The sequence below is a fragment of the Diospyros lotus genome, chromosome 14 (genome assembly GCF_014633365.1).
Source record: "Diospyros lotus cultivar Yz01 chromosome 14, ASM1463336v1, whole genome shotgun sequence".
In the NCBI taxonomy this organism is placed as follows: Eukaryota; Viridiplantae; Streptophyta; class Magnoliopsida; order Ericales; family Ebenaceae; genus Diospyros; species Diospyros lotus.
The window spans coordinates 3,052,007-3,068,374 of NC_068351.1; the positions used below are offsets into that span (position 1 = coordinate 3,052,007).

The window sequence follows — 16,368 nt, forward strand, 5'->3', positions numbered from 1 at the left end:
GGCTATTTATAGGCAAAACTCTATTTACATTCTAATAATCTAACTTGCACAAAAAACAAAAATAAAAAACGGATGAGAAAATGGTATTTTTTTTAAAGATAATAAACGGAAATATAAGGGAATTTCGTAAATAAAAATAATATTTTTTTAAATTATAATTTTTAATATAAAATTTATAAAAATAGATATTCGATCTAAACATAAATATAAATATCATAATTTATTTAAATAAATTACAATTTTACATCTCTTATCTCTTTATAGATGGAAATACATTTTTAAACCAAAAATATCTTTTTAATATTTTTTAATATTATAAAATAGTCAGATGTTTTTAAAATTATAAAAAATCTCAAAAAAATTATTTTAAATTTTTTGATGTTTTAAAAATAAAAAAAATCAAAAATGACAAAATGACACCCTCAAAACGTTTCGTGCATCATAACTAATATCGTTATAATCTTAATTAACAAATGAAAATATAAAATAAATAAAAGAATTAAAACACAATATTAATTCTTAATTTATGTCTAAAATAATGTTTTTTTAATTATCTATGTTATATTACTATTTGCTTGCATCTAAAATTAAGTTTAATTTTTCTTTCAAAAAATTTTAATATGTAACTGAGCTTAACATAATTTTAAAAATAATTGAATTAACAGTTGAAATAAAAAATGATTGGTAATAAAAAATAACCAACATTTTTTTATTTTAATAAAATTTTAACATAAAATTATATAATATATGTATGTATTATTTCGATTTTAACTAAAATTTCATATATAGAATTGACTCAAAAATCAAAATCAAAATTTTTGAAAGTAGAACCGAAGCACACGGAATAATCAAAAGAATCGAATCAAATTAACCGTTCAATCTTATCAAATGGTGCTCACCCCTAGAATTTGATTGCACGCAAGGCATCAAAATGTAACAGATCATATTCATACAACAAGAGAATGATCACAATCCAAAGCTGGTTCTTTCTATCATCATTCACAATCTCAACATTGAGGGGGAAAAGGCAAAAAAGGAAAGAAAGAATCAAAGCAAGACCAGTCAAACGATTGATTTCACCCCCCCAAAACCTAACAACACCAAAGCAATGAATGACATAAAAATGGGTTAAACAATGAAGAAAGTATGCTTGTGAATCAAATGGGCTATCTTTCAATCTAATTCTTCTTCTTCTTCTTCTTCTTCTTCTTCTTCTTCTTCTTCTTCTTCTTCTTCACTGATCTGGTAAGTTACCAGGCAGCTTATCAGAAACAATCAACTGGCTGCTCCATTTCTGGCGATGGTGGCAGCAATGGAGCCGGTGTCAACAGTTGGGGGACCAGAATGCCGCCTTGGCCTAGCCGGGGAGGCTGGGAAAGACAGCCGCTTCTTTGCACCTCCAGCTGGTTCCTTGTCTGGTGTCCAGTTCTCCAAGCCCAATGGGCTTTGCATCCGCGATTTGGCTTTCGCAGACTGAGTGGCTGCCATGTAACTTGGAAATGCTGGCGAGCTGGCAAGGCTCTCATCGTCCCTGACTGAGGAGCCCGCAATGCTATGCCTCCTGTTCCTTTCTGACTGCAGGCTGAATACACTCCTGGCATCGCCATCTGGGCTGAATAGACTCCCTCTGGGGCTTGCTGGCTTCGCCTTCCTCGCTGTAGTTGAAGATGATGCCTTGGCTGTGGGAGTTGAAGGGGACCGGTGGTTAGAAGATCGACTTGCCTTTTTGCTGGAAGCCGGGGAAGGCTTGTCAGCATTGAGTAGGTGACGAGCATAAGCTTTGGTGATTTCCCCACCCGTGCTGAGGCTGGCGCTTTTCACAGATGATTGGTCGTGGTTGAGTTCTTTCAGGTTTGTGCCAGGGGGCTCCCATGGACGGGCTGCCATCCATCGTTCTAACCAACTCCAACCCCAGTGAGGATTGCTTGGGTCCATGAACATCAGAGTTGCAGATCTTGCAGACTTCTTCCAGGTTTGCTGCTCATTCAAATTTTGGAAACTAAATCAAAGACTCTAATTTAACTTAAGAAAGAGCCAAACAAACACTTACAAAACGTAAAATTGATCAAAAAAATAATTAACGTTTCTCCAGATTACGGACAAAGATCTATAATTTTCCCAACAAGGTAACTCGTAGATTAAATGCACAACATATGTTCTACCACGCCCGGGAGACATTTTCACTTCACCTCACCTGTACCAGCTCACAGACACCATGACAAACTTCACATGCTGTCTAAATACTCTTAATTCATTCATCATTCAATAACTTCCACATTTAAGAATAAAAACAAATGGGACTTCAGTTAGAAAACCAAGTTTGAGTTGAGTTGGCCAAGACCGAGTACAGAACAACATTTCACAATTTATGCAACCATGACTATTCTAACTCAATTTGTTTAGACTTACCTAAATTATGAGAATTGACATGGACTTGCAACTTTAGGTCCTTCCATATATAAATTACGATTAATACACAACTTACATGCCCTTCTTTCTTTCTTCCAAATATAGATTATGATTAATAGAATTTTGTTCTGTTACTATCTGAATTCTCGATATAAATTAAGGTATGCTGAAACAGACATGGTATTTGTAGCTATGGTATTACAGTCATTCAACGTAGCTTAATTAAAAAGGTAAGGAACCATAAATTTAACTCTATGAATTCTAACTCGTTAGTTGTCAATCATTTCTATCAATGGCATCTTATATTTTATAAGGCCCTTATTTTAGATTATCTAAAATGAGAGAGAGACGCATATTGCCCCCTGTTGATGTAGGGGTAGCAGTAGGTTTTCAGATGAGGAAATAAGTGAACACAAGCAGGATAAGGAAGCAGAGTTAAAAGAGAATTTAGTAAGTAGAAATGACAGAAGAACCTAGAGGAATGAGTGTACAGTCTTCCTTCACCAACTGCACCGAAACAAGGGAGAGACAACCTTCAGTTCTGACGGTTCTGGTGAACACCTGCTATTAAACATGCCTTGTCCATATCTCTTCATGAACCAAAAGAGGAGCAACAGAGAGAAGAAAATATCTTAGAGCATGAACATGGCCAACATATAGCTTGCACCAAGGAGTACTAAACATGAAGCTAAGGGTGCTCGCCACACTTAGGCTTGTTTATATCTCTCAATTGCTGCTTTTGCAAAAACAATTTAGAAAGGTATAAAGACATGCCCCAGCCACAAACAGGATTTGGCCTTGGATAGAGATGGCTTGAGGTCTAGAATTCATGTAACCAACCCCACCTGGTGATTGTTGTAGTAATACACATGAACCTCTTATTTCTTTGTTTATATGTTCTTGCAAGTCCTGTCCCTTGTCCGTTCTCCAGAGTGGATGGATGTAATCAAGAAAAGAAGAGAGAGAGAGAGAGAGAGATGCAGGATCAACAAGTTACCTGATGAGAGAAAGAATAGGCTAATGCTCTTTCTCTTCTCATGGTTGCCTCATACTTGCCCAGTAGACTTGCTTCAATCTGTTCTTTGGACTGCAGGCTGTAATCCCATTCTGTCCCAATCTGTTGCAACAGTTAAACCTTGTTCAGAAAACAGACATAAAATAAAGAACTAATAAAACAGCAAGTTTATTTCTGAGTAATAACATAGGAAATGAGCCAAATGAACTATGAGGCCAGGGTCTTCGATAGGAAAGCCTCAAAATTCAGAACCAAATCAAAGAAAATTCCTATTGAACGTTCAATGGGATGTTGTATAACAGTAAGACTCTGGGTGCAGCACAATTTGGAAGTAAGGAATGGAGTCATAGAAAAAAGGTCAACCTGCACAGTCGCCAGTTCTCTAGCACGTTTCTGAAGGAGCTGTCTCTGGAAAGCCTGGTTCTCCTCGGACATTCGGATCCTTCTATACTGGATCTGATATTGCACGCGACCTACAGTTTGCATGCATTTTAAAGCATTCACAGTTTGGCGTTTAGCAGTAGGCCCGTCTACCAATGATTTCAGCCTGACAAGCCCTCTCAAAGCCCTCAATGCCCTCCTTGCCTGAAGAACACAGACCCTCAACAGCAAATTAGTTGACAAGTTCCATGATTTCTCGTGTAGCCAAATGTAAAGGTTACAAGTAATAAATATCAAAAAGAAAAAAAAAATGAATCACAAGGTTCTATAAATTTAGTAATACCTGCTCAAATTAAAAAAATGGAAATTCAATTTAAAAATATTATTTCATATTTACATGTGAGTAAATTCAACAACCCCACCTAGTGGGATTAACGCTTGTGGGGGCGGCGGTGTTTATACAAGTAAACAAAGTTATAGTATGACAAGCATTGATTTCTTGAAAAGTGCACCTGATTGGTGGGAGACATTTTTCCAAGCATATCTCTTTTATAAAAGACAATAGATCTTTACAATAAGAAGATTGATAGTTATGCACAGCAATTTATGATAAGCCTTAATTCCCAGCGTTTCAAGGGGAAAAAAGAACATAAAACACAAGCAAACTATCAAAGCTTGTGGTTCCTCTATTCTTAAAATTCTTCAATTATCTGGATATGACTCAACTTGATAAGCCTTAAATTTATTCAAAACTAAGCTATCTCTTTCATTAATAGAATATAAGCTGATTTTAAAATCTAAAGTAAATAAATGCTTCAAACCATCGTTTGCTTCTTATTTTGGGCATTGACATTTATGAGTTGAACTCATCAAACATGTCATTACAGTCAGAACATGGGAATAACAAATGATATCATCTAATATGTCATACTACTGTGTCACTCTCAAACACAATTTATAGACTTTACATCATATGGTGCATCATTATAACCAGGGGGCAAACACTAGGTTCTGTTTAAACTAGCCAACTCGTGCATCATTTCTTCGAATAGGAAATGCATTGTGGCCATATCTGAGAACAAAGTGCAGAAGGAGTGGCAGATCAATAAAAAGAAAATTCTCATAACCTCTTTACATTGTAGTACTCTCTCTAACTCTGTCAACTGAATACAGTAGATTGAATCAGCAGAGGACTCTAACATCCATTACTTACAATGCAATTACAACATCAAAATATTCTCATTAGGCTAAGAACTGAAGTTTTCTAGCAGGACAATGTGATGAAATTCAAATGCAGTTTTCTAGCAATAAGAACTACATTTATAGGCATGCTTCAAACCAAGCAGAAGTGTCAACCAGAAACTTTTAGACAATTTTTATTGGCTTTTTTTCTCTTAAAATAACATGAAATAAAGAGGTAACCAGAAAAATGAAATATATATATATATAGGTAACTTTTTGTGTATGTCAGAAGAGACATACCAGGTATCCACGGAACGCTGTTTGAATTTTGATCGCTGCCACTTCCTCTTTCGATCTCCCTGTTAACTGAGCCGCAGAAGTGAGTCGAACAACTGCTGCAGTAGCTTCAGCAGCTGCAGCTGCAGCCTCAGCTGCTGCAGCAGTGGCAACTGCAACAGAGTAAGCATGTTTAGTTTGCCGATCCTCCAATTCTGTTAATTTCTCCTCTTCTGGTGAAGGAACAGGATGAGGCACCGTGACGGTTTCTGAAGATGGAGCACCCACAGCATCCGGTTTTTCCTTCCCGAACCATTTCTTCTTCGATTTATTTGATTTCTGGAAAACATTTGCTAAATGAATCAGAATCTGATTAAGAATTAAAACAGTCAAATCAGAACCATAGGTATCTTAGTGAAACTTTCCAAAACCTGGTCTTTCTTTTTCTTAGACTCCGGGCTGAAAGCTTTCTTCACTGAAGAAAACCAGTTTCCTTTGCTCCCCATCAATTTATCATTCCTCAAATTCTCCTGTTCAAGGAACAAAACTCTAAGGAACGAGTTAAAGTATTTCATTTGTTTTTAAGTACAAGAAATCCATATAAAATCCACACATAATTATGGAGAAATCCATACGATAAACAATATATTGTTGGGAGAATACCCAGGAAATTGAATAATCGACAAATAAAGGTCTCCCCGACTGTGGTAATGTAATAATACTGATAACTGCGAATCAAACAGAATGGAACACCAAATAATCACACAAGAACACGACAATTAACGTGGAAAACCCCTCAGCGTGAAGGAAAATCTCCAACAAAAGTCCACCATCAACAGTCAACGGGCACAATGTAGGGTAAAAGGGCCCATCTCTTGATTCGTGCAGACTCAACCAAAGGCCAACCCATAAATCGCCTGGCCCAGATTATGGAAAATCTATACTTCTAGCCCCATGCTCTTTCCTAAACCACATTTTCTCAGCAACCAAACAGACACAGCTTTTATAGCCAAACACACAAACAGCTAGTTTCCTAGAAAAAGACCCAACACCCAGATGCCAAATTTGCTGAAAAGTCAACTCAACAAAAAAATCTTACTGTAGATTTACGTTTCCACCATATAAACAACTATCAATTTATCATATTCATATCAAATCATGCTCAGTGTGCAAGAAAATGGAGAACTTGAAGTACCTCCAAGTGAAGATGTTAGATCTCCCAAAGCTTCCTCCTTTTCTTCTTCTTCTGAGAGCTCCCTTCTCTACTTGTATACAGAAACAAAAAGATGAGGAGAGTTTTAGTTGGACCCCTCTATTTGGGATTGCAGGGAGAGAGGAAATCCAGATCTTGCCATGGTGGTTTCAAAGATAATAGAATATGACTGAATAATCAGCAATCACAGCTGGTTCTGGCTTGTGACGCCCCACTCCTCCTCTTTGGGTTAGCCAAGTGGGTCCCACTCATTTTGATTTTTTTATTTTTGTTTTTTGAAAAATTGACTGGACGATGTAAATTTGTTGGTTTATTTTACTTCAATCGGCCAACAACTGCACTTCTTCTCTGAATAAGGGATAAAAGAACTGATAAATACCTAATACACACACATATACAAACAAGAAAATGGTTGAATCAATACACAGAGGGATGCTCTAGGTTCTGACCGTTAAACTAAACCAAAGAACAACTTCTGAAATTTTTACAAATAAAAATATATGTTATATGCTAAATATTAATTTAACGATGATATCAAGGTAAGAGAAATCACTTAAAACGACATTTTTAATGTATTAAATTTTTTATCATACTGTGAGTAAGAGAGTCCTTTTTTTTTATACAAACTTATTTTTATTTTATAAATAAAAAAATCACAACTCTAATATATGATATTTTAATAAAAAAGAGCAGCTTTTATCTATTTTTTTATAAGATTGAGAAATTATTTTCTTTTCCTTAAAAGTTTGCAAATATTACTAAGAGATAGCTATATATGCTCCACTTGTGGCCTAATATGTTACAAAAAAAAGTGAGATTATCTTTTAGCCAGACTCGTTTTAAATATCAGAGCTCACTCTAAATCATTTTGTAACCAAAAACACATTCAAAAACATTATAAGCTTCAGCAATTTAAGGGTAAACATATATAATTATAAACTCATCTGACCCTTAAACCAGTATACTATAGTTGGGTAGGGAGGCAATACTTTTTAAGAGCACAATTATGATGGAAGATGCCTTAATTAAAATCATTGATTCATCTTCCCGGAACCATAATTGGAGCAGGCTTGCAATTGAGCCCACATTTGGTACTCCCTGGCTGCGTGTATGCTGAAGGAATTAAAATTTGGCTCAAGTGGGGCCCTGTTTGGTTAAGACTACTTTGTTCTGTGAAAGAAAGGCAATTAAATGAATTTACTGTAGCAAATAACTACTCTTTTTGTTTCCAAGTTTGATCATGTTTTTGCTGTTCGAGTAAAGAAGAGGAAAGAAACAAAAATGTAAATATAAAAAAAGGTTTCAGGGCTTCTAGTGATTGTTTCTATATTTTCATTTTCTGTTTTCATTTCCTTCTACAATGAAAAGAGCAACTTCTTCAAGAAAACTGATAATTCACGTGGAAACAATTTCTTAAAGAAATCTGAAAAGCAGTCTTTGGAATAAATTTATCAGACAATTGAGTTATTCCAAGGCCCTTACCAAGCAATCTTGATTCTGTGGCCCTTTTCCTTTCCTCTTTAGCTTTCTTTTTTGGGTTTCTAGTGCCTTTTGTATACTAACACCACAAGCTTTCTGTGGAATTCAATTGCATGAGCTTCTATATTTTGGTGGCTTTATTCATTTTATGTTCTACTAGTTTTTAGGTTTTCTAATGAATAACAATTGATGTCGTTATTCATCAACCATAATCACATAACAACTCATTTTTAAGTGTTTTTTCAAACAGAAGCTATGTCATTATTCATGCATACATGCATAAGGCCTCGTTCAAAATTACTAGGAGACATTTCAAAGGAAAACAAACCAAGGCAGGAGGATAACTCCCATTAATTTGCAAAGAGGGAGAAAATATCTCCCCATGATTAAAGCCTTATACAGAAATCAAGTTTCTCACCGCCCCAATTAGGGGAAAGAAGTGTGACCTTTCGAATGATAACCCTTCAAACACAAGACCCTAAACACCACTAGCTAATGATACACAATCTCTTCTTTTCCAATCCTATCAATATTCACTCTAATTACTAACTTAAGCATTGGCATTGGAGAGCGCATCATAAAGATGCTCAAGACAATTCTTCACTTGTTTTGCAACTCATCAAAAAGTCTCTTATACAACTGAAAAAGAAGATCCAACTCATCAACCATCTCAGCATTATCCATCTCAGGCGTTGCTTCGCTTCTCACTGGTCTAACTTACCATTTTTTAAAGGTATTAGACTAGGCATCATAAAAACTATTATCAATATTTCAAAAAAAATTGAAAATATACAAAATTATCAAATTACAAGAGACTGAAAAAAAAATTAACCTCCATTTAAAGCAAAATATACAAAATTATATTGCTGTTGTTTTTGGAACATGGACATTCCACAGCAAGATTTTGGAGCAGCCCTCTGCAGGGATTCCTATCAGTTTGCTGTCCTCTTCAAGAACCTCTTTCTTGATGAATTTAATCGTATTCTGCAGGATATAAGATAAGAGGAAGAAAATTCATATGCAACACTAGAAAAACTTCTCTGACTGGAAAATTTTAGCAGAAGATAGAAAATATTGGGTAGAAACTTGTCAGCAAGACAGCAACCCAATTTTTAAGAATCCTTCGCTTTGAAAGATCAAGATCATAGGATGTATTCCAATAAAGAAAATGGTAATTCAATTTGAAAACATTTCTTTCCGTTTAAGGATATTAAGTCAAACTGAGTCATAGACTGTTGGAAACTTAGTCTCAAAGCTTAAGGAATTTCAATATATGTTCAACTTTTATTCGTTCAATTCTTTGAGTCAAGCTCAAAAAGAGTTTGTACTGAACTTAGAAGTTAGAGGTAGACCTGTGAGGTGTCTTGAACAGAAGATGATCGACCCCATCTTTCAGGGTCCCAAAGGATCGAACTGTTGAATGCAAAACTTGAGATATGAAGAAAGGAACTTGTGTCTAATAGATTGTCCATCTTCCTCAGATGCCATCCAACAACTTCCTCAGAATCGCATATTGGTCCTTCAACTCTCACCTTCTTCCTATTCACCGATAGGAAAGCCATGGGCCATGCCCCAAACACCCTGCAACTCCAAAGCAACATTTCTGTCAATTGGCCCTGTAAGTCTAAGATGCACTTATTTTGCAAGAGAGAAGATTTTTAATTGATCAAAGTTGTTGATTTTATTTGTCCACAAAAGACAGAAAGGAGACCTGGTCAAATAGGCATGATCTAGAGACAACTGAATACCAAAACCATTCAATCAATTCCCATTTTCAGCAGTTAAATAATATAAGTGGGTAAGCTAGAAATCAAACTTTTCATCTCAGAAAAGCTTATAAAACTTTGGAATCTGCAGCAAGTTCATGTTTGGTAGACTTGTGGGGCTCAAGCATGAGTGGGGCTTTGAAACTTCCATTCCACCCACCAGCCTGCACTAATCTTTGTTTCTCATGGTGAAATGTTCAAAGGTTTGTTAATCATCTAAGAATTATCATAACAAGAGATAGAGAATACGCACTCGACAGCTCTAATCTCATCGAAGAAGCTGAGGTCGTAGTAACTTGAGAGCCCAGCAAAATGAACGATCCCGCTTAGCCTATGGTGTTCGATGTGAGTAAGCGCGAGGTTCCTCTGATGATCCATTTCAGCTTCTGGATCGGTGAAGTTCTCCTTGAACACCAAATGCCTGTACATGATGCCAGTTTTTCTAAGCGCTTCTGATACTTGTGAGGAATTGTGATGGTGGTGGTGCTGCTGCTGCTGCTGCTCCACCACCACCCACAACAAGGGTGGAGGAACCAGCTTTAATGTGTTCCCCAGCCGCCTCAAGTTCACCAATCTCAGCTTCTCCCTCGCGCTAGTTGGTGTAATAACAATTATAAGCCTTCTAGGAATCGACGACTCTTCTTCGTCCAAGATTTTCGCAGTCTCTGAGATGCTGGTAGGTTCATCCAACAAACTCCTATTGGAACTCCTAGTCTCTGTTCCATCTTGGTCCAAAACTTCCATGGATTGCGGCGAAAATGCTGAGCGATCAGAAGCAACAACACGGCTAGAGAACAAAGACTTGGCACTAGGAACAAAGCCGGTGAAGAATCCCAAAACAAAGCATAACAAGAAATGGAAGAAGACGTTCTTATATAAATGGACCTTCTTCTTCGATCTTTCCACAGAACCCATCTGGGTATACGACTAGAACGGCCACCGGAATTTAAATGTTTAGTCTGGTTTTCCGGCTGCCGTGGCTGAAGGTGAAATGGTGAATGGAAGCAAGTCAGACAGAAAGGAATCAGAAACACAGAGCAGAAGGAACTAGTATGTGCTTTCAGCTTACGGGTGGCGAGATTAATCCTTGCTACTTTTGGTTTCTGCTGTTTAGAGGCATTTAATTTGATTAATTAAACGGTGAGTTGCTTCAGAAAGTCATCACTTGAAGCTAAAGAAATGTGGCAATTGTGAAAAAGAAACAGGAGAATGAGGAGAGCTGAGCTGCTGACCACACCAAATGGTTGTTGAGATGCAAACTCATCAACTACAAATCCTACAGCGGAGTGAATACATATATAATTTTTTGTTGCATAAACAATCAAGCATACGCCTCACATATATAACTGCGGCCACCTATGGGCTATGGCTAGTGGGATTTTCTATTACTTTTTCTCGAGAAAACTTAGTGACTATTTTATAAGAATTCTGGGTTTCCCTACTTTGTATTACAAATTTTAACTTTTTTATAAAAATAGTATTACCGTATTACGAATAGAGTAGGAGAGCTGGGTTAACTTTGACATCAAGAATTTAATGACATCTTTATCTACTAAATAATCACAGTTTATAATTTTTAGCTAGCCTTGATGCGTTGAAATGGGGAATTTGGGTTGAAGATAAGTAGCATCCTAAATCATTATTCAGTCTTAAAAGCTCTGTTTTAGTTCAATTCTGTCGTAGTTGGGAGGGAGTAGAATGAATGATGCAGATGCTATACCACATCCATGAATATAATAAACATCACTAGTGAGTTCCTAGCAACTAGCAAGACTATACTTTTCTCTAAGCATGCTACTAGTATTTATGTCTTACGTTTAATATAATTTGCCTATAATGCCTTATTAGCAAGTAAAGCATACGCATCATAACATTTATACCCCAACAAAGTTTTATAAAGTTGTCATTTCCCATCCACAAGTCGAAGCAAAAACGCAACAGCCTTCTAAATGAAACAGAGCTCAAATACTTGAAAACGGGATAAAGAGACCGCAAGTAGCACAACAAATGAGGTTCCCCTTCTATCCAATTCCTCCTCTCAAAACTAAAAAAAGGAAAAACGAAGTACTTGCAAAACATAGATTTTAAAGGGGGGGGAAAAAAGGCCTTTTGTTGCTTGACCATCAAGCACCCAGTTCTAGAACCTGAATTGCTTGCCGCCGCCAACCACCATCCCCACAACAGGGGCTAGTGGACAGCAACAGGGCCCGACAGACCGACCGGACAAAACTTAACCAGACCTGAGACGTAAAATAAACTTCAAGTTCTCTGAGTACCAAAATACCAATATGACCCTTTCATTTCTTCTTCTGAGCAGCCTTGGTGACCTTGGCACCAGTTGGGTCCTTCTTCTCCACGCTCTTGATGACACCGACAGCCACAGTCTGCCTCATGTCCCGAACAGCAAATCTACCCAGTGGCGGGTATTCAGAGAAAGTCTCCACCACCATGGGCTTGGTAGGAATCATCTTCACAAGCCCAGCATCTCCATTCTTCAAGAACTTGGGCTCCTTCTCAAGCTCCTTGCCAGACCTCCTGTCAATCTTGGTCAAGATCTCAGCAAACTTGACTGCAATGTGGGAGGTGTGGCAGTCGAGAACTGGGGCATAACCATTTCCAATTTGACCAGGGTGGTTCATGATAATAACCTGGGAAGTGAAGTTGGCAGCTTCCTTTGCAGGGTCATCCTTTGAGTTTGAGGCAACAAACCCTCGCTTGAGATCCTTGACGGCAACATTTTTCACATTGAATCCAACATTGTCTCCGGGCAGGGCCTCCTGCAGAGCCTCATGGTGCATTTCAACAGACTTTACTTCAGTGGTCAGACCAGTTGGGCCAAAGGTGACGACCATGCCAGGTTTGAGAACACCAGTCTCAACACGACCCACCGGGACAGTACCAATTCCACCAATCTTGTAGACGTCCTGAAGTGGGAGACGAAGAGGCTTGTCTGAAGGCCTCTTGGGTTCCAGAATCATGTCAAGGGCATCAAGCAGGGTTGGACCCTTGTACCAGTCAAGGTTGGTTGACCTTTCGATCATGTTGTCACCCTCGAACCCAGAGATCGGGACAAATGGGATCTTGTCAGGGTTATAACCCACCTTCTTGAGATAGGACGATACTTCCTTTACAATTTCATCATACCTAGCTTTGGAATACTTTGGGGTTGTTGCATCCATCTACAAGCAAAATAAAAACAGAAAATCAGTAAACAGTTATTAACATAACCACGTGATCAACATTATAGTGCACAAAGTAGAACTCCACTCCCTCCCAGACCCAGTGTCTGTTTCTACTAAAATAGCAGAACATATAGTTGTTGCCCAATGATGAAAACATCATTAACACGTGAAAATTCCACAAACACAAACGGGTGATATTTTTTGCCATGTAAAAACTATTGGCCATATCAATAACAATAGAGGACCACGGTGAATATTCACCAATTACCTTGTTGCAGCAGCAGATCATTTGCTTGACGCCAAGGGTGAAGGCAAGCAATGCATGCTCACGTGTCTGACCATCCTTGGAAATACCAGCTTCAAAACCACCAGTGGTTGAGTCAATGATAAGGACAGCACAATCAGCCTGCGAGGTACCAGTGATCATATTCTTGATAAAGTCACGATGTCCGGGGGCATCAATAACAGTGCAGTAGTATTTGGTAGTCTCAAACTTCCAGAGGGCAATATCAATGGTAATACCACGCTCGCGTTCAGCCTTGAGCTTGTCCAACACCCAGGCATACTTGAACGAACGCTTGTTCATCTCAGCAGCCTCCTTCTCAAACCTCTCAATTACACGCTTGTCAATACCTCCAAGCTTGTAGATCAAATGACCGGTGGTAGTTGACTTCCCAGAGTCAACGTGGCCAATGACCACAATGTTAATGTGAACCTTCTCCTTACCCATTATGGAACAGCTGAAATCCATCAAAGAAAAGACATTAAATTTTCACCATGAAGGCATTACGAATAAGTTTACAGGCCATAATCTTGGTATTAATGTTTGACAAATGGCTATTATCCCCCCAAAAGGGGCAAGGCATTAAAAACACAAATACGATGTTATGAATTCTGTCGATACACCTTCATCCTTGCACAATAGAGTACAACTTTGGCAATGTCTAAAAATACAGTAAACAGTCTTCATAAACGAAAGCTCCACCATATTCCTTGAAAAATGAAGTATGGACCATTGAAAAAAGAATCTGCTATGTGATAAGATCGTGCAACTCCAAAAATCCATAATTTTGTAACGTTCAAATATCATTCAACAAGGAGGAACCAAGGTCACCAAAACAAAACAATTTTATATATATCTAAGAACGTGTTCCTAAATAATTAAAACCAAAAAAACAGCACCGGCATCATCTTCCTTTTAGGGTACATCCTGCATCATCTTCTTGTAACCCAGAAGAGATGTTAGAGCTGATGATAATACCCAAACAAGCATTCATTAGAAAAAACAACCAACCTTCTCTATACAAGTAGAAACCACTGACTAGATTTCTTGTACACAAGAAACAAGTACAACACCAATCACATCACATACAACTGAAATAACACATGGCTCAAACGCCATATTCAACTAAACATGCAAGTAACTGCGCAGAAGCCGTTAAAACTAAATTCGTAAATACATACAAAGCCATGTGAGATGCAGTACCACGCCAACTGAATAAACCCAACGAGCCACACATGGTATCTGTAACGCGAGAACGATCTACGCGTACAACAAATTTTAACTCGAATTAACAGAAACAAATCCAATGCAGATATTCGTTTCGTGTATACGCAGAAACTCAAAATAAATCATAGTCGACCACCGCTCATCCCTTTTAGTCAGAAAAATCAAATAACATAAACAAAAAACAAGATCCATGAGTACCGCGAGTAAGAAATCGAATAAACAGAAAAAAAATCAAAAGCAGATTCAAATACATATCGTTTTCGACTTTATTCTGAGAGAGAAAACAAATTCACAAACTTCACATCACAAATCAGATGCGTTTCTCAAAAGCATATGAATGTACAAGCATAAACAGCTGTGTAATTTCAGGAATTCGAAGAGTTCAAGCCAAGAGCAAACCTTTAAGCAGCAGAGTGGTAGATAGACTTGAGATCGATGCGCTTGAAGCTTTCTTCCAGAGGAAACGGCGGATGAAGCGATATTCAAGCAGAGAAGCGCAAAATATATGCTCCTTGGTCGCTTAAGTAGTGTTTTGGAGCCCTAGCCCTGAGGCCATAACTAGGGTTTTTTTACGATCCGTTGGATTCTACTTTGATCGGACGGTAGAGGGAAGGTCTCTCTTGGTGGCTGCCACGTTGGATTGCATTCCGTGACGCATGCGGCACGCTTTTTATGCGCCTTTATTTTGTAAAATCTCGAAATTAGCCTCTCGCTTAAGTAGAGGTTGACAGCTGGAACAGCTAAATAAATTAAATAATGTTTAAATCTCTTTTATTTTTTATATTTGATTCTACAATAACTAAGTGGCAGTGGAATTTTTAAATTTTTTAAAAATATTTTTTATGTTTAGCAATTTTTGTCTACGTTGCGAAACAAAAACAACAAAACAATATTTGTCAAAAACAAATAAGAAATTAAAACACAAAAAAATGTCTAAATAAAAAAATCTCTTGTATTTTATATTGTATAGGGAACTTTTGCTTTAAACAGAAATACGTTTTTAATATTTTAAAAATATTATAAAATATTTTTAAAATTATAAAAATCATTCAAAAATGTCTTTTTTTTTTTATTTCTGGACATTTCTATGCAAGAAACGTTTCAAAAACATCAAAACAATGCATCTAAGGTATTTTCGTGCATCATAAATTTCTGTTCTAAATAAATTATTTAATGTAAATAGTGTGGTAAGCTTGTAATTGTCTTTAAAAAGGATAAAAATAAATAAATATAATATAAAATCAATTTTATCTTCGTCCATGAGTAAAGGGTTAGTCTTATCCACATATATCGAAATTATACACGTAAAAATAAAAACACCACAATTGCACATATCCACCAATAATAATAATCAAATTTGCATGCAATTAGTTATCTATTAACTCACAATCACAACTATCTCCAAACTTAATTCCATAAATAATTAATATTTAATTAAATTTTGTAAGAGGGTTATCCAATCAAATTTTCATCGGTATGCTTGAAATATCATTTTCATAATCATACTTTTTTTTTATCTCAATTGATGGTATTTTTATTTTTATTGATTATATAGTTGACATTTAAAGACAATGTGTATCATGTGGTAGGTTAAGTCTATTTAATTGAGGATGTTTTATTTTGTAATAATCAACCAATTACAATCACTTTGATCTTTTATATATTAAATCAATCAAATAAACAAAGTTTTTGTTCCCATAATCACAATTACTATTTCCCTTTACATATTAAGTCAATCAAAAAAATGAACCTAATCAACCAAGACAACATATAATGCATCATATTTTATTAATTACTTAATTTAGTGAGCTTGATGTAAGACATGATAAATTAAATGGATTTAGTGTATCTTAGAAACCTTTGGCGAGAGTTAGATTAGTCAACTAGAAACATGATTTAGTTGACTAAATTGTCACATAAGACTTTTCATTATTCATGATAAGAGTTTTTAGTTG

The 16,368-nt window shown here is 36.7% G+C and overlaps 3 protein-coding genes across 5 annotated transcripts; all 3 read right to left on the reverse strand.

Moving 5' to 3' along the window:
• Positions 1-1,238: 1,238 nt before the first annotated feature.
• LOC127790611 (protein IQ-DOMAIN 2-like) lies at positions 1,239-6,672 on the reverse strand. 3 transcript variants are annotated; one of them, XM_052320187.1, is made up of 6 exons: positions 6,459-6,672; positions 5,695-5,793; positions 5,288-5,602; positions 3,788-4,009; positions 3,407-3,526; positions 1,239-1,977 (listed from the first exon to the last, which is right to left on the reverse strand). In XM_052320187.1, the coding sequence occupies exons 2-6, from the start codon at positions 5,767-5,769 to the stop codon at positions 1,276-1,278; spliced, it is 1,434 nt and encodes a 477-aa protein (XP_052176147.1). In that variant the 5' UTR covers positions 5,770-5,793; positions 6,459-6,672; the 3' UTR covers positions 1,239-1,275. The 3 variants fall into 3 exon arrangements, with proteins under 3 accessions (XP_052176147.1, XP_052176148.1, XP_052176149.1); XM_052320188.1 differs by having other exon boundaries at positions 5,695-5,812; XM_052320189.1 differs by lacking the exon at positions 6,459-6,672 and adding an exon at positions 5,927-6,420.
• A 1,599-nt stretch (positions 6,673-8,271) lies between these two features.
• LOC127790245 (beta-1,4-xylosyltransferase IRX9-like) lies at positions 8,272-11,511 on the reverse strand. The gene is made up of 3 exons (XM_052319591.1): positions 9,975-11,511; positions 9,308-9,536; positions 8,272-8,939 (listed from the first exon to the last, which is right to left on the reverse strand). Exons 1-3 carry the CDS (start codon positions 10,634-10,636, stop codon positions 8,814-8,816), a joined length of 1,017 nt encoding a protein of 338 aa, XP_052175551.1. The 5' UTR covers positions 10,637-11,511; the 3' UTR covers positions 8,272-8,813.
• Positions 11,512-11,664: 153 nt separating this feature from the next.
• Positions 11,665-14,970, reverse strand: LOC127790244 (elongation factor 1-alpha-like). The gene is made up of 3 exons (XM_052319590.1): positions 14,813-14,970; positions 13,172-13,643; positions 11,665-12,900 (listed from the first exon to the last, which is right to left on the reverse strand). Exons 2-3 carry the CDS (start codon positions 13,631-13,633, stop codon positions 12,019-12,021), a joined length of 1,344 nt encoding a protein of 447 aa, XP_052175550.1. The 5' UTR covers positions 13,634-13,643; positions 14,813-14,970; the 3' UTR covers positions 11,665-12,018.
• Positions 14,971-16,368: the final 1,398 nt, after the last annotated feature.

Coding starts and splice junctions, on each gene's coding strand:
- LOC127790245 (XM_052319591.1), bottom strand. CDS start 10,636: ATGGGTTCTGTGGAAAGATCGAAGAAGAAGGTCCATTTATATAAGAAC. Junction 9,537..9,974: donor GATGAGATTAGAGCTGTCGA/GTGCGTATTCTC, acceptor TTGGAGTTGCAG/GGTGTTTGGGGCATGGCCCA. Junction 8,940..9,307: donor CTGTTCAAGACACCTCACAG/GTCTACCTCTAA, acceptor TATATCCTGCAG/AATACGATTAAATTCATCAA.
- LOC127790244 (XM_052319590.1), bottom strand. CDS start 13,633: ATGGGTAAGGAGAAGGTTCACATTAACATTGTGGTCATTGGCCACGTT. Junction 12,901..13,171: donor TGATCTGCTGCTGCAACAAG/GTAATTGGTGAA, acceptor TTTTGCTTGTAG/ATGGATGCAACAACCCCAAA.
- LOC127790611 (XM_052320187.1), bottom strand. CDS start 5,769: ATGGGGAGCAAAGGAAACTGGTTTTCTTCAGTGAAGAAAGCTTTCAGC. Junction 4,010..5,287: donor CAGCGTTCCGTGGATACCTG/GTATGTCTCTTC, acceptor TGTGTTCTTCAG/GCAAGGAGGGCATTGAGGGC. Junction 1,978..3,406: donor CCTATTCTTTCTCTCATCAG/GTAACTTGTTGA, acceptor TTGAATGAGCAG/CAAACCTGGAAGAAGTCTGC.